Source organism: Nannospalax galili, unplaced genomic scaffold, assembly GCF_000622305.1.
Source record: "Nannospalax galili isolate Female #2095 unplaced genomic scaffold, S.galili_v1.0 scaffold362, whole genome shotgun sequence".
Taxonomy (NCBI): Eukaryota; Metazoa; Chordata; class Mammalia; order Rodentia; family Spalacidae; genus Nannospalax; species Nannospalax galili.
The window spans coordinates 2,262,452-2,282,856 of record NW_008348785.1 but is presented as its reverse complement, the minus strand read 5'-3'; the positions used below and the strand labels follow the sequence as shown (position 1 = coordinate 2,282,856).

The following is a 20,405-nucleotide window of genomic DNA, read 5'->3' as shown; positions in this document are numbered from 1 at the left end:
CTAAGCTCAACTTAGAGGAGAGGAAATATGACTCACAGATCAAAGAAATCAGATCTGGATGATGCAAAGTAGACAGCATTTATAAAATTTCAACCTACTGCTTCATAACCGGCCATAACTGACCCACATCCAAACTCAACAATTCTCATTAAATCCGGCGCGCTACAACTGGCATTGTGGCTCATACATTTAATCCCAGCACTTGGGAGGCAGAGGTAGGCCTCTCTGTGAGTTCAAGGCCAGTCTGGTCTATAAAGTGAGTTCCAGGCTAGCTGGGGCTACAGGGACACCCTGTCTCAAAAAGACCAATAATAATTAATAATAATAATAATAAATCCAGTGCTACCAAGTCACTGCTCCCACAATCTGTGTCCCTGTTTGGTGTACCTTGGCACTCAGACCTAGTGAGGCACACGGAACCTTGCTCATTTGTTTTCTATTCCAACACATCTACATTAACATTTTCACCATCACCTCTACATTTACCACCATTTAAATACCACTTAGAAGAGGTAAGTTAAGAGTTATGTATGATGGTGCACGCCTTTAGTCCCAGCACTTGGGAGACAGAAGCAGGCGAATCTCTGTGAGTTCCAGGCCAGCCTGGTCTACATAGTGAGTTCCAGGCCATCTGGGGCTACAGGGAGACCCTGTCCCCAAAAGACCAAAACAATAAAAAAAAAAAAAAAAAAAAAAAAAAAAAAAAAAAAAAAACAGATAAGGATCTCGATCTAAAGGGTATTCTGAAACATACATAAGGACAGCTCCTGAAACTCTGGCCTCCTGGTAACTAGTCCCCATTCCTAAACTAATCAAAAGGTGCTTCATCACCGCCCCAAGCTAAATAAGGAAGGAGCTACACAGTATTTGTTTTGTTTTGTTTTCAATTTTATGTGTATGAGTGTATTGCCTGCTTGTAAGTAAGTGCACTGGTGTCGTGCAATGCCCCCAGAAGACAGAAGAAACCGTCAGATCCCCTGGAACTAGAGTTACGGACAGTTGTTAGCTGCCATGTGGGTGCTGGGATTTGAACCCGGGTCTTCTCCAAGAACAACCAGTGTTCTTAATCACTGAGCCATCTCTCCAGCCCCCACAGTATGGTTTTTAAAGAAGTTTTGGAAGACCCACCTGTTCCAAATGTTCTCTTACTCCTCCCCCAGCACTCATTTATCACTCCTACCATACAAATGCCTTTCAATGGAACTGACTACATTAACTCGGTAGCACTAAGGGATAAAATCCTGAACAATTCAACCTATTAGCTCTAATGGGAAGAAGGGTCCTTGGAGGAAAGAATATTTATTTGGCATTGGTGTGTGCTAAGAACTGCACTAAGCTGACCAATATTTATCTTCACAATATTCACAACGCCTCTAAGAAGGGTCTACACCATTGATTCTCTGACTGTCAAGTTGCTTCAAAGAAATGTGCAGAAAGGAAACCAACCTTACAAAGTATTACATGTTAGACAATTTGCTTTTGCATTTAACACAGCTCAGCTTCAGGGCTGGAGATAGAGTCCAGTGGTAGAGTGCTTGCCTCACATGCACAAGGTCCTGGGGCTCACTCCACAGCACCACCAAAAAATTTAAAACAAAACCTTTTCATTGGCAGGATAAGCAATTACAGGACAAACTGATAGCAGCTCACCAAAGCAGTGGGTACAAAGGACAGACCCACAAACCAGACTCAGCAGTCTCTGTGGTGCAGAGGTAGATGTCTCAAAGCCTATGACTTCAGTGTGATAAAGTCAGCCATCTGAGTATCAGGTGTTTATATGTGGGGCACAGAGGAGGCAAAAGGAGATTGTTCAGATCATCACGAGTTTTCCTTGGACCTAGTCTTTATTTTTATTTTATGTACATGGGTGTTTTGCCTGCATGTTACGTAAGTGCACCATGTACATACAATGCCCAAAGAGATCAGAGGAGGGCATCAGATCCCCTTAAACTGGAGTTACAGATGGTTGTGAGCTGCCATGTGGGTATTAGGAATTGAACCCATGTCCTCTGCAAGAGCAGCCAGTGCTCTTAACCTCCGAGCCATCTCTCCAGCTCCACTTGGACCTATTCTTAACCTTGATCTTTCTATATATAAAATGGAAACAGACTAAACAATGAGATGTAAATTTCTGTATTTATTGGACAAATCATCTCTACGGTCAAATGAATACAAACTGAATAATCAATATATTATCAAACAATAAATCACCAAGCACAAGGTTTAGATTGAAAAATATTCATTTGCATCAAATATTTTATTATATATGTACTTTTCTTTATACAGATACTTATTTAAGAGCCATCAAGTTACCCAACAACTGATATTTAGCAAATGGAATTACACACACACACACACACACACACACACACACACTAGAAATCCATTTTGTAGACTTTGTTCATTAAATTTCAATTTCAGGGATTTTTGGACAGACTGTTTCCTCCCCAAATCATATGCTGAAGCCCTAACCCCATAATGCCATGGTATTTGCAGGGGGGACCCTCATAAAGTAATCAGAGTTCTATGCAGTCATGAGGGTAAGGCTGTCATACGAGAACAGTGTCCTTACATAAAAGACCCAAGTTTGTGTGCTCCTTCTCTTTCAAACCCTCCCCTTCCCCTAGTGCACACAAAGAGCTCATGTGAACACAGAAGACAGCAACCACCTACAAGCCAAGGGACCAGGCTTCAAGATTTTCATACCTAGGCCAGTGAGATGGTGCAGTGGGCAAAGATGAGAGCCCAAGTTCAATCCCCAAAATCCACAGGGTGGAAGGAGAGCCAACTCCCACAAGCTATCCTCTGACCTCCATGTGTGCACACATACACACACGCACACATACAACAGATGTAAAATAATATCTTGCCAGCACTTTGACCTTGGAATCCCATCTCCCAGAACTGTGAAAAAGAAATCTCTGTACTTTAAGCCCTCCAGCTTATAGTATCTGTGGTGCAGTGGTGGGAGCAAACTTAAAAGGTTACCTACTGCGGCTCAGCAAGATGGCCAGTGGGTAAGGTGCTGCCACCAAGCCTGATGACCTGAGTTTGATCCCCAGGAACCACATGGTGGAAGGAGAGAACCGACTCCTCCAAGTTTTTCTGACTTCCACAGGTACACCATTGCACACCCACATCCAAGTAAATACACACACACACATGTACATGTGTGCTTGAGCAATCAAAATAAGTAAAATGTAGTTTTTTAAAAAGGGGGCTGGAAAGACGGCTCAGCAGTTAAGAGCACTGTCTACTCTTGCAGAGGACCGGGCTCGATTCCCAGCACCCACATGGTGGTTAACAACCATCTGTAGCTCCAGTTCCAGGGGATCTGATGCCTTCTTCCGACCCCCGCGGGCACTGCACGACACAGGTGCACTTACACAAATGCAGGCAATACAATCATACACATAAAAATAAATAAAATTTAAAAAAAAAGTTTACCTACCAAATGCCCTTGATTTGCAGAGAGAAAAGTAAAGTGTTTTCTTTAGGTCAAATCTCTTTGTTATTCTATTACATAACAAACTGATTAGATGATTGACAGACTGATTTTTGTGCTTATTTCATAGTGTGCTAAGGTACTTGGAGTGGCTGTTTAGTTAACTGCTTTTTAATTAAATAACCACAGTAGTCCATATTTGTAGCTATAAATCCACGTGGAACCTTATCCTACTGCTTGAATAAACTATATTATCAATTATTTGACCCCAGCAGCTCTCGCCACAAAACCAGAGCTTTCCACTCTAGGCCTGCTGTGGTTTGCAGAGGGGATAAGATCAAACCTATGTGCCTTACTTATGACTACTTCTCAAAACCAACAAATGCTACTCTCATTCCAAACAGCAGTGTAAAAGCAGTGTCACTACACTCAGACGATCCTCAAACATTCTATCTACAAACAACACAACAAGCAAGTTGTGTGCCACTCACCGCCAGGCTTTCCTTCCAAAGCTTTACACACCTCTTTAATTCGGGACAACACTGTAGTCTATTAACTACCAGATCATAATTTTCCCCATTCAGACTCCAATGAGGCTTCTTATCAGAGACATGGAAGGAAAACCTAATTATCACTGCTTCAGTGCACCTGAATTTATTTCATTACCAAAAATCAACAGAGTGCAGGCTAGGTGCTCTGCAGAGGCAGGCGGATATGGCGTACAAACTGCTCTTTCCTCTCCTCTCCCTCCCTGTGCCCGCCCCTCCAAGTTCCATGGTTAGAAATCATCCTCATAGTTTTTTTTTTAGCCAGGATGTACTAAAATTAGATTGGAACAAAGGCCTGACATTTTCATATTAGCAGAGACGTTAGGAAGCAACTGTGAACTCACAGCACCCACACTCGTCCACATTTAGCCTCTTCCTCACGAGGCTCTCCTCTCTGAGCCATGAGGGGGACAACGGCAGAGAGCCACCACCATCACAATGCAGTTTCTAGTCTGCTTCCATCCCAGGTAATGAACTTCACTGTCCACAGGGTATTCACGAAGAGAGAATCACAGCACACAGACCCCTCATCAACTGACTTATTTCCACATTTCTTTCTAAGCTACTCTGATATTATCTAGGATATATAATGGCTGGATCATGTGTAAATGCTTATGGCTTTGCAAAAAATGCAGATTAGACTCACTTTTTAAAAGAAGCTTCTAGACAGCATGCAGAAAAAAAATCACTAAAATATGTATCATCTGCTGATTCAGTAATAACAATGCATATGTAAAAATATAACATGGAAGAATTTACTGTTTCTTCAAGAAAACAAAATTGTTTCTTCTGAAAAATTTAGATTTGCTGGGTGTGGTGGAACACGCCTTTAGTCCCAGCCAGGGAGGCAAGTGCAACTGAGTTCAAGGACAGCCTGATCTATACAGAGTGCTCGAGGCCAGCTGGAGCTATAGGGAGACCCTGTCTCTAAAAAACTTAGATTTGGGGTTTTTTTATACCTCCCGCTAATAAGCTAGACAAGTAATTTGCAAATACTTTAAGGCATAACTGATGGCTTGGTTTTACATCTTTCTCACAATGGTATCAGCATGACAAAGGTTCATTCTGCCAGTCCATACACCCCAAGTTTTGAAGTTCTACTCCATAAAAGCAGGATATTTGATACACTGATGCCTTGGGAATTATTCCTATCTTTTCACTTTGGTTTCTCTGGGCCTAAGCTACAGGTCCACATAGTGCCAGCTCAAAATTTAGCTAGAGAAGCCCTTTTAATGATTAGTCTAACACCCCGTGTTATAAAGATTTTTAATACTCAGTAAGTACTGACTCAAGCGCTCTTTTTTTCTGGTTACTGGAGCCCATCTTGACATCCACGCTGAAAATGAATGATCTTTCAACAGCACTCCAGGGATTTTGCTAAGGTCATATTCAGTCATTCATTAGGCTGGGTACCCGACGCTTTTCAGAGTTCCATTGTGAAGCTGGTTTTATTCAGCATTTACGTAGCCTGTGGGCTTGGGTATTTGTCTGCTTAATGTTGAGTTTCATTTCTATGCCCCTAACATAGAAATCCATCAATTGACCAAAGAATTTCAAACTATTCTTTTACTTTTCTAACAAATTGCACGGTGTGTATGAAGAATAAATTAGCATTAATTTTCTTCCATTAACTGTTAATAAAACATGTTCTTGCACTCCCCTTTCATCTGTGAACAGATCTGTTTCCTGCTGAACCAAAAGAAATGATAAGAATTTTCTAATTTTTTTCCCCACGATGTCGTTAAACCTAATATGTCCCTTGCTTTCCACAATCAACTCTAGGTTGTAGCACCCGTCTTCCAATGGAATCTATTGGAATGACTCCCTTCAGAGCCCATCCTCACCCCTGCAACTGAAGAGGGTACTGCTGTGCAACACAAGACACTTGGTCTCTTGCACTTAAAGCTGTAGGCTGTCTCTGCAATAGACTCTAGTTCACAGAGGCAAAAACAGGAAACCAAAACCCAGATCCCTCCCCTGGAGACAAAATGATTGTTCAGATTTGTTCATATTTTCAATATAGGCCACCCACAGAGAAAAAAGACACACATTTATATATTCATATATACAACATATATATAAACACAGATCTATAAAATGAAATTACTTTAAAAACCCTAAGTTAGCTGGGTGTGGCCTTTAATCTCAGCACTCAGGAGGCAGAGGCAGGTGGATCTCTGTGAGTTCAAGGCCAGCCTGGTATACATAGTGAGTACCAGGACAGCTGGAGCTACAGGGAGACCCTGTCTCAAAAAGACCAAAAAAAAAAACCCTAAGTTTGAGGGCTGAAGAGATGGTTCAGCAGTTAAGAACACTGGTTGTTCTTACAGAGGACCCAGGTTTGTATCCCAGCACTGACATGGCAGCTAACAACTCTCCATAACTCCAGTTCCAGGGGAATTGAAGCCCTCTTTTGACTTCCATGGCATTGCATGACACGGATGCACTCACATACATGCAGGCAATACTCATACACATAAAATAAAAATAATAAAATATTTAAAAAGAAAAACCTAAGTATGAGCAGGGTGCTGTAGACTCCTGTAACCTCAGCACATGAGAGAGAGAGGCAAAAAGATCAAGGATCAGGCGTTCAAGGTTATCCTCAACTACATAGCAAGTTCAAAGCCTGTCTGTACTACATGATACCTAGTCTTCAAAAAAAACACAAAGATTTCATCAAGCTAAGAAGCTTTTGAACAGTAAAGAAAACCATTAACAGAGTACAGAAATAACCCATGGATAGAGAAGAATATTTCCAACCACTCAATAATGAATTACAATTTAAAATACGTAAGAAATTGTCTGGTTCTGCTTTTTCCCTCTGTTGTATTTGTATTGTTGGTTCCTCAAACCAATGTCATCTTCACCTGTCTTTTCTTGTAATATTTTTAAGATTCTGAGACTTACATTTAAGTCTATGATCCATTTTGAGCTGACTTTCATATGTGATGTGAAATAAAGGTACAGTGGTTTGATATGAAAAAAGAAAGAAAACAAACGTGTAGGTTCCTCAAAATGTAAGATTCCTGCTCTAGATGAGTGGAGTGGAGGTCAGCCTGCAGAGCTGCGTTGCAGAAATTTAAAAACAGTGAGTCAAATGAAGCCTATCATTTCTAAAAGAGACAAAAAGCCTTTTGTATATGTTTGGTTCTCTTCTCTCAAAATAAACAGTTATATACATATTGCAGCTAAAGAAAAAAAAACAAGCTTATTGATACTACAATGGGGAAAAAAATCAAGAACAATTTGCATTTATTGTAAAATGGCTTCAGTCAAGATATCAAGAGTAGTGTCAGGTTGGGTCTCACAGACTTAAGCGCCAATCCCCAAAAGAAACTCCACCTTGTGCACCTGGCCTAAAACAAAATGTTCTCAAACTTTCTATGTGCTAACTGATGAAGCCAGACCATTCAGGCCTCACCTCAACTCCTGTGGGCTTGCACTTCTACATGGGAAGTGGCCTGGTGTACAGCAACAGCAGCATCATGAAAAGCAACAATTCTATACTGCTCCACGCAGAAATCACATTTGCATTTCAAGCAACTTTAATCAAAATAAGTCTCTTTTGATTAAATAAAATGACAATTCCAACTTATCTACAGAAAACAGTGCTCACTATGTCACATCGCTTTTTAAAAACTGTCTAATTTCATTGTCACCCACGTGATTTAACAATACTAAGCTTAAAAAGAATGTATTTGTGATTTATTTCATTAACTTAGGGATATTTAATAGCATGCCTTTTAACAGTTTGGCATTATTTGAAAATATTAATTTTTTGTTAGCATTTTTAGACCTTCTATTTGTTCTGATTTAATCCTTGACGAACTGCTTTCTAGCAGAATTAAAGTGATTTTTTAAAAAATGGCCAAGTCCCCCACCCCTCTTTTTTCTAACCTTATCAACAGTTCCACAATTTAAAAAAAATAAAAATAAATTTAAAAATGAAACCAAAGCCTCTACCTTTGCAGACAGCATAAACATGTCCACACAGGGACTCCATTTTTTTTTTTTCAAGTATTTTTCACAGTTGATTTTTTGGGGTTTTTTTTTTCCGTTTTTTTCTCTTGGGTGTAAACACACATGGAAAGGCCAGAGGTCCTCAGGGGTCCGCACAGGTCCGCATCAGCTATCTTCTTTCACCTTTCTCAACTGCTTTTTTTTTTTTGAGGTAGGGTCTCACTATGGAGCCCTGGCTGGCCTGGAACTTGCTATGTAGACCAGGCTGGTCTCCACCTCATAGAGATCTATCTCTTGAGTGTTGGGATTAAAGATATGAGCTATTCTATTTTTCTTAACTTTTTTATTATTATCTTTATTTTATATCTATTACTGTATTGCCTGCAAGTATGTAAGTGCACCTGTGTCATGCAATGCCCACAGAGGTCAGAAGAAGGCATCAGATCCCATGGAACTGGAGTGTCAGCCACTACCTGGGTGCTGAGAATCGAAACCAGGTCCTCTGAAAGAGCAACCAGTGCTTTTAACTGCTGAACCAGCTGTCTAGCCTTCAATCCTATTTTTTTATTTTGGTCTTTTTGAGACAGGGTCTCCCTGTAGCCCAAGCTGGCCTGGAACTCGCCATGTAGACCAGGCTGGCCTCAAACAGAGATCCGCCTACCTCTGCATCCCAAGTGCTGGGATTAAAAGTGTGCACCACCACACCCAGCCAACCCTATTGCTTAAGACAGGGTCCCTCACTGAACCTAGAGCTCACTGATTCAACTAGGCTGGCCACTACACCCCAGAGATCCTCCTGTGTCCCCAGCATTGTGATTCCAAGGCACACTGCTGCACACAAGTTTTCTTCATAAATGTGAGATCCAAATGCAGGTCTTCCTGTTTGCATGGCAAGCACTTTACTATTTCCCTAAATGGGTTGTTTTTTGCTATTGTTGTTTGGGGGGGAGGGTGGCTTTTTGTTTGTTTTTTGAGACAGGGTCTCACTGTAGCCCTGACTTTTAACTCTAGCTCCTCCTGCTTTAGCGTCCTGAGTGCTAAGATAACAGGACTGCCAGGCCTTGCCTAAAATCTAGTTCCTGAAAAATGGAAGTTTTTCAAAACACATAGAGAGATAGCAAAAAAGTGATGACATAACATGAGATGGGCTGCTGACTCACTTTTCTGAGTCCACAGAGAACACAGGAAGTTGTTAGCGAGCAACAATGGCAAAGGGCCGCAAAGCTCCTGGAAATGCCTGACTGAGTTTCACAGACAGCACTGCTCTATAAATGCTGGAAAGGCAGACTGGCACCTGGCAGGTGGACTGTGTAAGAAAAACAGGGTGCTTCAGAGTCAGCCAGACCCCGATGAGGATCTTGGCTGCAGCCCGTAGTAGCTATTTGACCTTGCAGAAGTGATATCAACCTCTCAGCCTCAGCTCTCTGATGTGCAGAAGCAAGCAATACCGAAAGAAAATACTGCGAAGAGTCAATGACTTAATATTGCTCAACCTAGGGCTCGGCACTCAAACAGTAACACTGGGTTCTCTTTCCTTCCGCCACAGTGTGAAGATCGCTGGCTGCAAAACACAGGCTCAAGAAGTATTTCTTGATCAAATGCTATGTCTCTGATTTACTATGCATGAAAACCAGGGTGCGCTCTTGGATAGTAAATAATATTTAAAATAATGGCCAATCAACCCAAAATGCCACTGCTTATCATGCTTTGGAGTCTAGAAGCACTAAGAAAAATTTCTAGTTACTCTATCCTTAAAATAGTTTGGTCAATCTTCATGGACAGTCAGTCATATTCAATTCACCCTACAAAAATCAAGAATAGATGCTCTCTGAATTCATTTAATGCTTTAAAGCTCTCAACTGATTAGTACTTACAAGAAAGTGTTTTGTCAGAAGAAAAATATTTCTATTTCAAATAAAGAACAAAATTTAAAATCATTCTTAGTTTTTATCTAAATGCCAACCATTCACATGCTCCTGGTTTCCCACCACCCCATGATCTGCACTCAGTCTATACAGCCTGTGTACTTGCTCAACACTATTTGCACTTGTAAGCTGGGTACTTACTAAGCACTATTTGCACGTGCTTATTCTGCGTCAGGTTTACATGGCTGTGCAGTTTCTTCTAGAAAACCACCTGACTTTTGTCCAAGAAGTTTCATGATTTTTGAAAAACCAGTGCTGCTACACTGTTTCCAGATCTGCCTCCAAAGCTGAACTTGGGCGTTGGCAGCTCTTCAAAAAGTTCAAATCCTGTGAGACAAGATAAAAATGCTTGTATTAGAGATTGTATTCACCAACTAAAGGATATTCCATTAACACCGTTCTCTCAAACCCTTTGTAAAGCTGTGTGATTTCAAAGTGAATGGTGACTGAACTTGTAAATGATGAAGAACTTGCAGAGGACAGATAATACTGATGGTTCTAACAGGGTCAATGAAGGCCCTGAACTCTACACTTTATTCATCATTTATTTATTTATGGGTCTAGTTTTGATTTTTTTTTTTTTTTTTTGACAGGGTGTCACGTTCTTGTGTTGCAGAGATTAGCCTTACTCTCTATGTAGTCAAACATGAGCTTCAAATTTCTGATCATCCTGCCTCAATTTACCAAGTGCTGGGATTATGAAATGTGTCCCCATGCCCAGCCTGAACTATATACTTTAAAACTGTTAAAACAGTAACATTTTGAGTGTTTTATCACCATGTTTTAGAAAAGATTAAAGAAAGATTAAGAGCCATACGAAACTAGTAATTTTCCAAGCAGCACAGTATAGTTTTAAAAGAAAAGATCCCGGGGGCTGGAGCGATGTCTCAGTGGTTAAGAACACTGTTCTTGCAGAAGACCAGGGTTCAAATCCCAGCACCCACGTGGGTGCTAACAACTTTCCGTAACTCCAGTTCCAGGAGATCGACAGCCTCTTCTGTCCGCTGCGGGCATTGCATGACACGGGTGCACTTACTTACATGCAGGCATAACACTCATACATATAAAATAAAAATAATAAAATATCAAAAAATAAAATAAAAGATCTCAGGGCTGGAGAGATGGCTCAGCGGTTAAGAACACTGGTTGTTCTTGTAGAAGACCCAGGTTCGAATCCAAGCACCCACAAGGCAGCTAACGACTGTCCTAACTCCAGTTCCAGGGGATCCGACAGCCTCTTCTGTCCTCCGTGGGCACTGCATGACACGGGTGCACTTACCTACATGCAGGCAATACACACATACACATGAAATAAAAATAATAAATAAAATTTAAAAAAAAAGAAAGGATCCCTTAGAAGCCAATGTCCTGAGCTCAGCTTTCCCCTTCCCAAGTGCTCAAGCTGTCTTCTCCAAGACCCTGCATCCCATGCAAAGAGGCAGAAACCAAGGCCTCCAAGAAACTCCCAGCAAGTGTGTACTGGTTCAAGTACGACAGTGCAGTATGTCCCTAAACTACAGAATATAATGCAACTGTTAACACTTTGCTATCAAAAATAAAAACAGGAGCAAGGGATGATGGAGGACACCTTTAACCCCAGCACTCAAGAAGCAGAGGCAGGCAGATCTCTGTGAGTTCAAGGCCAGCCTGATCTACATAATGAGTTGCAGGCCAGCTGGGGCTATAAGGAGATCCTGTTTCAAAAAGACAAAAATAAATAAATAATAATAAAGTCCACATGCTTTGACCTCAAATAATTATAAGCAGAAATAAAAACGTTTAAAAGTTATATATTATGGTATCAATTGGACTTTCAAATTTTGGGCTCCAAATTGCTTAATTATATACTCTAATTCATCATTTTAAAAAACTTATTTCACCAAACCTTAGAAACTCAATATTAAAATGTTCATTAAAAACTGAACAGTGGGGCTGGAGAGATGGCTCAGCAGTTATGAACACTGGTTGTTCCTGCAGAAGACCCGGGTTCGAATCCCAGCACCCACATGGCAGGTAATGACTTTCCGTTAACTCCAGTCCCAGGGGATCTGACAGCCTCTTCTGTCCTCTGCGGGCACTGCACAACACGGGCACACTTACCTACATGCAGGCAATACACGCATACACATAAAATAAATAAAATTAAAAAAAAAATACTGCCAGGCATAGTGGTACACGCCTTTAGTCCCAGCACTTGGGAGGCAGAGGCAGGTGGATCGCTGTTAGTTCAAGGCCAGCCTGCTCTGCATAGTGACTTCCAGGCCAGCTGGGGCTGTAGGGAGACCCTTCTCAAAAAGACCAAAAATAAAAAATTTTAATAAATTATTAATTAATTAATTAACTTTAAAAAACTGAACATAAGGGGAGCAGGGCCTGGTGGCATATGCCTTTAATCCCAGCACTCGGGAGGCAGAGGCAGGTGGAACTCTGTGCAATTCAGTCCAATGTGGTCTACATGGTGAGTTCCAGGCTAGCTGGGGCTACAGGGAGACTGTCAAACCTGAACATAAGGGCTGGGGATCATTAACGTAATGGTTCAATTGATAGAGTGCTTTGCAGGAAGTAGTGCAGGAAGCTCCAAGTCTGATTCCATAACTGGCGCAGGATGACATACAACTATAATCTCAGTATTCAGAAGTAGAAGCAGAAGGATTAGGGCAGCCTGGGATACGTGAAATCCTGCCTCAAAAGTTTAAAAAAGAGCTCAGTGTGGTAGTGCATGCCTTTAACCCCAGGACACTGAAGGCAAAGGATCTCTGTGAGAAGGAGGACAGCCTGGTCTATGTATGGCATTCCAGGCCAGCTGGGGCTACAAGGAGACCCTGTCTCAAAAAATTAAAATAAATTAAACTGAAGAGTAAGAGGCTGAGAGAGGTTTAGCAGTCAAGAGCCTTTGCTGCTCTTCCACAGAACCCAAGCTCAGTTCCACAGCAGCTGACTCACATCCACCTATAATGCCAGCTCCAGGGGATCCGATGCCCTCTTCTGGTCTCTGAGGGCACCTGCACACACAGGGCACACACAAACACACACACACAAAATAAATAATAATGTAAAAAGATAAACATATGCCAGAAAGAAACTGAGCATAAGAAAACCTTTCTGGGGCTGGAGAGATGGCTCAGCAGTTAAGAGCACTGACTGTTCTTGCAGAGGACCCGGGTTCAATTCCTAGCACCCACATGGCGGCTACAAACCATCCTTAACTCCAGTTCCAGGGGAATCAGATGCCCTCTTCTGACCTCCGCAACACTGCATGGCACGGTGCATTCATATACATGCAGACAATACACTCAAACATATAAAAAATAAAACATATATATATATATATATATAAAGAAAACCTTTCTAAAGAAGGATGGACCATTTTTTTCAGATAGCATGAGAGGTGTTTCATCAGTATCTAAGAGATATATCCATATATGGATATATATGAGATTTTTTTTTTTTAGGAGTCTCATTCTATAGCCCAGGAAGTTAGAACTCACAATCCTCCTGCCTCAGTCACTCAAGTACTAGAATTATATATGTGTACCACCACACAGGCCTAAATAGCATGATTTCTTTCAAACTGTTTTTACATTTGGGGGGGGGGGGACATGCACATGTCAAAGAGCACATGTAGAGGTCACAGGACAACCTGTGGGAGTTGGTTCTGTCCCTTCACTATGTGGGTTCCAGGGACTGACCTCAGGCCATCAAGCTTGCATGGCAAGCTTTTACCTGCTGAGCCAGCTTCCTGGCTCACATGCATGTTTTAATATGTTAGGTGCATGGGTAAACACTCATATTTGTTCTTGAAAATTTTACATATGCTTAAAATAAAAATTTTTATATTTCTTTTTTTATAATGAATCAGGGTTACTTTTGTGATGAAATAAGCAGGTATTGTTTTAACTCAGTGGCTGCAGCAAAATCAAGTCCTTTGGACATCAAATTAGATACCTAATACCTAATAACAGAACTTACTCAAGTTAATCCTCACTGCAACAATGTAAAATATTTAATGTATGAACAGGATTATCACAGACAAGTGCACAATTCATTCCAAACAAGGAAAGAAGCACAAAGCCTTCAGAGCCAGGAGAGAGAAGCTCCATCCAGGCAGCTAGGAAAGAGGCCCTCAGTGATGATGCGGCCACGGGACTCTACTGCTATCCTGTATCTAACTCCAAGCACCATTATCTCAGGCAGCTCAATCTTTAAAAAATGTCTTCAATGGTAGGCATGAATTGATTTTTCAATAATTCCTATTACAATATTTTGCTTACTTTAATTCTATATTTAGTTCTAAAACTGAATATATAGAGTTTACTCAACAGTTCTTTGACACAGACACATTTTAAAGCAAGCTAAAGTCTGTTCCTTATTATCACAAAGACAGACAAATGTGTCTCTGTCTGCTGGTTCCAGTGGTAAAAGAGAACACCTGTATTTAAAAACCAGGAAAGGAACTTGCCTACACAATGTAACTGAGAATTTATTAAAACTGTCAAGTTTTAGGAAGAAGGAAAGACTATTGACAGGGGCTTCAAGAGTTCTAAGAAAAACAAATTTAACACAGAAGATAATAAAATTAGTGACATAAAATAAAATAAAAAACAATAAATTACACACTTTTTTTCCAGAAATAATAAATAGTAAAGAATGCAAAGGCCCACCTTTCCAGCATCAAACACTTCACTTCTACACTATAAAACCCAAGAACGCTACTGAATGAACACAGGACGTGGTAAGTGTTCTCTCTACCCAGTCCCTTAAGAAAAACAAGTCTAAGGTAAGGTATGTAGCCAGGCATGGTGGTGCACACCTTTTAATTCCAGCACTCAGGAGGCGGAGGCAGAGGCAGGCGGATCTCTGTGAGTTCAAGGCCAGCCTGGTCTACATAGGGCTGTAAGGCATTCCCAACTGGAGGCCTAGGAGGGAAGGAAAAGATGGTACAGTAGAGCCAATGTGTAAAAACAAGGAGTAAGAGAGCTTACCAAAGCTATCGAATCAGACTCAAAAAAAGGAACACAGTCATGACGAAAAAAAAAAAAAAAAAAAAAAAATGATATGGTGTGTGCATTGTGATGACACAGTCAAGAGAAAATAGTGTAGCCAACTACTCTCGAAGTAACTGCCTTCTCATCCAATTGTGACAACTGGGGTTCAAACTTTAATCAAATATTCTGTATGTAACATTTACTTAATACTTCCTGAAAATTCCTTCCATTCTTCTTTAAAAATAAATACTAACCTGAGAAAGATTTTAAAGTAAAAATAAATCTCAAAGATTTTTCGAAATACTTTCCCAGGAATGCCTGTATACTACATGAATAAATGGGAAATGAAATATTACATAAATCATACAAGGAACCATCTGCAGAAAACTCGAGATGTTCTATGTTTAGAGTATGGATTCTCAGTCCTCACAAGACTCTTAATTAGCACACACAGTACTAATTACATTTGGCTAATGGGGAAAAAAAAAAAAGATCCTGTTTGGCAAGAAAATCAAGCAAAAGGCAGAAAGGAACTTCCTCAAGAAATTAGTAAATAAAATTTCTATTAATTCTCCATATTTTGTTTCTGTGCAGTGCTAAAAATAATTGTTCTATACACACTGAAAACAAGAAGACAAATCCTAAATACTTAAATGGCCATTAAAGCAAAACATATAAACTACATATAAAATTAAGTCACTCATCATGTGAGACTTTAAAAAATAGTATTTCCATTTGCACAACTATAGATGTGCCACTGGATCAATGCACTGAAGTCAAAAGCACAACGTATGTGCTGTTTCTGAGTCCCTAAATAATAGATTATATAGCTTAAGTAAAAGACTATATTACTTAAATAAAGGGCTTGATCTTTACAAGCTCATAAATTTTAGTACTTTAACTGCCAGGATTTCTGGGAAAAAATGTTTAAAAGGCCTCTGGATCTCAACCAATTTATTTCTCTGTGCTTTGAACATACAGTTAAAAGTTATTACCAAGGTCATTAACACAGAAGAAAACCAGACAATTCCCACAAACAGAAATGTAAAATACTGTAACACCACAACAAAAGTCTATGTACGTATAAAACCTAAGGTGAGCATACATTGAATACCATGTAGTCATTTACCTTCACTGAATTCATCTAGCAACTCTTCCTTGGTCCAATTACACGAGGTTATTAGAAAAAAGCCTTTTGCTTCCAACACCCTGGAGAGAGATCTCACATACTGCTTCCTCTTCTCAACTGCATTATCAGGATTAAGACTTATGGCATCAAAAGTCCCTTTGTCAATACAGACATGAAATCCAGACAGCTTTGAGGAAAGATTCAAAAAGTCTTCTACCTATATTAAAAATCAATGTCCATATGAGAACACTTCACACAATCTTCATAGAATTTAAGTGACAACCTGTGAAAAGTTATAGATAAAAGGGCCCACTGTGATGGTATCTTACATATAACAAATATATTTTTCAACTTTATAGCTAACTTTTATGTGCTTCATTCCAAAATTATTAAAGCCAGAATTAGTTCTAAAAAAAAAAGTTATAGTGTTTCCTAGACATTTCAAATCTCTACAAATTTGGAAACAAATCAAAGCCAGGCACACTGCCTAATTATATCAGCATGTTACAAAGCTCAAAAGCTCCATTTGTGAAAAAGTTGATTACTTTGAAATATTTGGCATATGTATCAAAATGACAAAATTTATTTAGAACTCAGGTCACAGGAAATAAGACTTGTAGCTTAAATTCCTAGTTGACTAGCCTAAAGTAAACAAGAATTATCAAAAGTTCTTTTGTTTTGAATCAGCAGATCACAAAGCTACTAACAGATATCACAATGGCATGAAGCTTAAGAAATTAAATGACAATTTACACTCTACTACTCAACCTGGTAAATATCCTGCACTCTAGATTCTTAGTAAAACTTCAGCACCCAATTTCTAATGGCTTTAATACAATTAAAGCATTTGAAACAATAATTACCTTAAAACAAATATTACCTTATATATAATATTCACAAAATCAATCCAATAAACTTAATTTTGAAATACTTTGAAAAAATTAGCAATTAGCCAGCATGATGGCACACATCTTTAATCCCAGTATAGGCAGGTAGATCTCTGTGAGATCCAGGCAAGCCTGATCTACATAGCAAAGTCCAGGCTGAGGCTATAGGGAGACCCTGTCTCAAAAACAAAAATGAAACACAAGTACAAAATGCCAAGCAATTAGTTTATTATCCATACAATTTTTAATGATATTTATTGATTTGACACTTTCACACAATGTATTTTGATCCTATCCAACCCTTCCCCATCTCCTCTCAGCCTATTTCTACTTCCCCACCCCACACATACTATGTCCTCTTTCATTTATTTTTATTTTGTGTGTATGCGTGTATTGCTTGCATGTATGTAAATGCACCCATGTCAGGAAATATCCAAGGAGGTCAGAAGAGGGCGTCAGATCCCCTGAACTGGAGTTATGGAGAGTTGTTAACTGCCACAATGAGTGCTGGGAATCAAACCCGGGTCCTCTGCAAGAGCGGCCAATGCTCTTAACCACCAAGTATCTCTCCAGGCCCCATCTTTTTTTATGTTTTAAAGCCTATGGAGTTCAATCTGTGTTTCCAAATACAAGTTAATAAGGCAGTTTTAAGTAACTTTACCTAAAACTACTGGCTTAACTGGATATTCCAATGTATATGTGTACTGAGACACAGTCTTGCTAATGTGCCTAGGCTCTCCTCTAAGTCCTGGTCCTTCTGCTTCTACTCCAAGTGTTGGAATCACAGATGCAAGTCCTCCCACTCAAACTCTGCATGGACTTATGTTTGAAGATGGGGTTTTTCCCCATCTGTTATATCCAAAAGTGCAGTATGCACTACACCTGAAACAAATAGGCTCTATCTTTGAGAAGAAATTCTGTGGGAACATCCTCATTCTAAATGTCTGTAGAAAATACTCCTGTGTTCAGCAAATGTTTCATAGACACCTATGTGGATGTACTTTTCAGATATAGGCTACAACAGCAAATAAGAGTAAAGAAACCTATGTTAGTATATAATCTGCCATATGTGTATATATAGGTATACATATATATACATTAATATGCTATTGTATTTATTTTTAATTTTTTTTTTCAGTCTTTTTGAAGCAGGGTCTCCCTGTAGCCCCAGGCTGTCCTGGAACTCACTATGTAGACCAGGCTGGACTTGAACTCACAGAGATCCCCCTGCCTCTGCCTCCCAAGTGCTGGGACTACAGGCATGCACCACCACACCCAGCCTATTTTTAATATTTTATTATTTTCATATTATATGTATGCATGCTTTGCCTACATGTATGTAAGTACACCCGTGTCATGCAATGCTTGCAGAGGTCAGAAGAGGGCATCAGATCCCCTGGAACTGGGGTTACAGATGGCTGTTAGCCATAGCCACCATGTGGGTGCTGGGAACCAAGTCGTCTCCAAGAGCATCCAGTGCTCTTAACCACTGAGTCATGTCTCCAGCCCCCACTTTATTTTTTTTGAGACAGGGTCTCCTATAGCCCTAGTTGGCCTGGATCTCACAAAGCTGTGCCTATCTCTACTGGCATTAAAAGCATATCCCACCACACCCAGCTCTGCCTTATATTTTATAAAGGAAGACATAAATAACGAATAAGCTGCTATTACTTAAGTGTACCCTCCAGAATTCATACAATGGAAACCTAAACCCCAAAGTCATACACTAATAGAATCTGGAAGAGAGGCCTTGGGGAGTTATGAGGACTCTCTCTTCATGAGCAGATTAATGAGTTAATGAGGAGTGGCTGTGTTACAAAAGCAAGGTCTCTCTGGCATGCCTGCAGTCTGGTGTGATGCCCTCTACCAAATTATTATACAGGATGCAGCCCCTCACTACATGTAAGACCATAATCATGGACTTTCCAACCAGAAGAACTAAGAACCGTGACCTTAAAAAAAATCTTTATAAATTACCTGGCTAATGCTATTCAGCTATAGTAACACAAAGTTAACTAAAACACAAGCATAAAAAGTATTTCAGAGAGCCAGATGAGGTAGCACATGCCTTTAATCTCAGCACTAGGGAGGCAGAGGCAGGCAGATCTCTGTGAGTTCAAGGCCAGCCTGGTCTACATAGTGAGTTCCAGGCCAGCTGGGGCTACAGGGAGACCCTGTCTCATAAAGACCAGAAAAGAAAAAGTATTTCAGAGGGCTGGGGAGATGGCTCAGTGGTTAAGAGCACATAATGCTCACACGGAAGACCCAGGTTTGGTTCCCAGCACCCTCACTGGGTGGCAGCTCACAACTACTTATAACTCCAGTTACCGGGGGAATCCAGTGCCTCTGGCCTCTGAGGGCACCTGCACTCATGTGCACAAACTCACACACATACACATTCTTTTTAATTTTCAGGAGCCAGGAGATGGCTAGGAGGGTAAAGGCTCTTGTTGCCAAGCCTCACAACCTGAGTTCAATCTCTAAAACCCACATGGTGGGAAGAACTAACACCCACAAATTGATCTCTGACCTCCAAAAGCATGCTGTGGCATGTCCACACACACCACAAAATTAAACAAATAATGTAATAAAATAATAAAGAAAAGAAAGAATTTCAGATAAGACCAGCAAAATGACTCAGCACGTAAAAGTACTTGCCACCAAGCCTGACAACCTGAGTTCAAGCCCTAAGACCCACATGGGAAAAGAAGGAACCAATTGCAACTAGTTGTCTCTGAACTAAACACATGAGTACCCACACACCCACACACCCACACATATACACAGATTTTAAAACTGCAATTTAAACTTTAAAAAAATAAACGCCAACTCTACTTAGTAATGGTTTATCCCAAAATTTTTTTAAATTATTTTTATTTTATGTGTATGCGTGTATTGCCTGCATGTAGGTAAGTGCACGCGTGTCGTGCAATGCCCGCGGAGGACAGAAGAGGCTGTCGAATCCCCCGGGACTGGAGTTACGGAGAGTTGTTAATTGCCATGTGGGTGCTGCAATTCGAACCCAGGTCTTCTGCAAGAACAACCAGTGTTCTTAACTGCTGAGACATCTCTCCAGGCCCCACCTTCAGTTTTTGAACCAAATTCTCTCATTGGCCTGAAGCTCACCAAGAAGGCTAGGTTGGCTGACCAGGGAGCTCCAAGGAGCAACCTGTCTCTACCTCCCCAGCACTATGATGTAAGCACATGCCATTATATCTGGCCTTAACAAAACAAAACAAAATAAAACCAAACCCAGTTCTGAGGAATGAACTCAGGTCCCTGTGCTTTTAAGGCCTGCACTTTATCAAATGATCCATCTCCTCAGACCTCCTGCAGGACAGGTTTGACGTGGCATTACCTAATTTATTCACTTATTCACATATGTGTTTACATTCTGTTGTCTGCACTCTGATATAGAGCACCTGTGGGTATGAATATTCAATGTCTTTCACCATAGCAATACCTCAGTATGAAGGACAGAAGTCCTTCTAACTTATGCTAAATGTATTAATGGTTGAATCCA

At 40.3% G+C, this 20,405-nt stretch overlaps 1 protein-coding gene across 7 annotated transcripts in view; it reads right to left on the bottom strand.

The window, feature by feature from the left end:
• Positions 1 to 20,405, bottom strand: part of Eef1akmt2 (EEF1A lysine methyltransferase 2) — an 87,070-nt gene that overhangs the window by 49,194 nt on the left and 17,471 nt on the right. For 2 of the 7 annotated variants that reach the window (XR_003851544.1, XR_003851547.1), the window contains exons 5-6: positions 15,996 to 16,212; positions 10,023 to 10,208 (exon numbers count right to left, since the gene is read on the bottom strand). Coding sequence is in view for 3 of the 7 variants with exons in the window: in XM_029569817.1 (XP_029425677.1) it covers positions 10,114 to 10,208; positions 15,996 to 16,212 (312 nt within the window). In the remaining 4 variants the exon portion in view is untranslated. Of the gene's footprint in view, positions 1 to 4,201; positions 5,683 to 8,639; positions 10,209 to 15,995; positions 16,213 to 20,405 lie in introns of those variants that run through there. The other 5 variants (XR_003851546.1, XR_003851545.1, XM_029569817.1 and 2 more) reach the window with 5 other exon arrangements.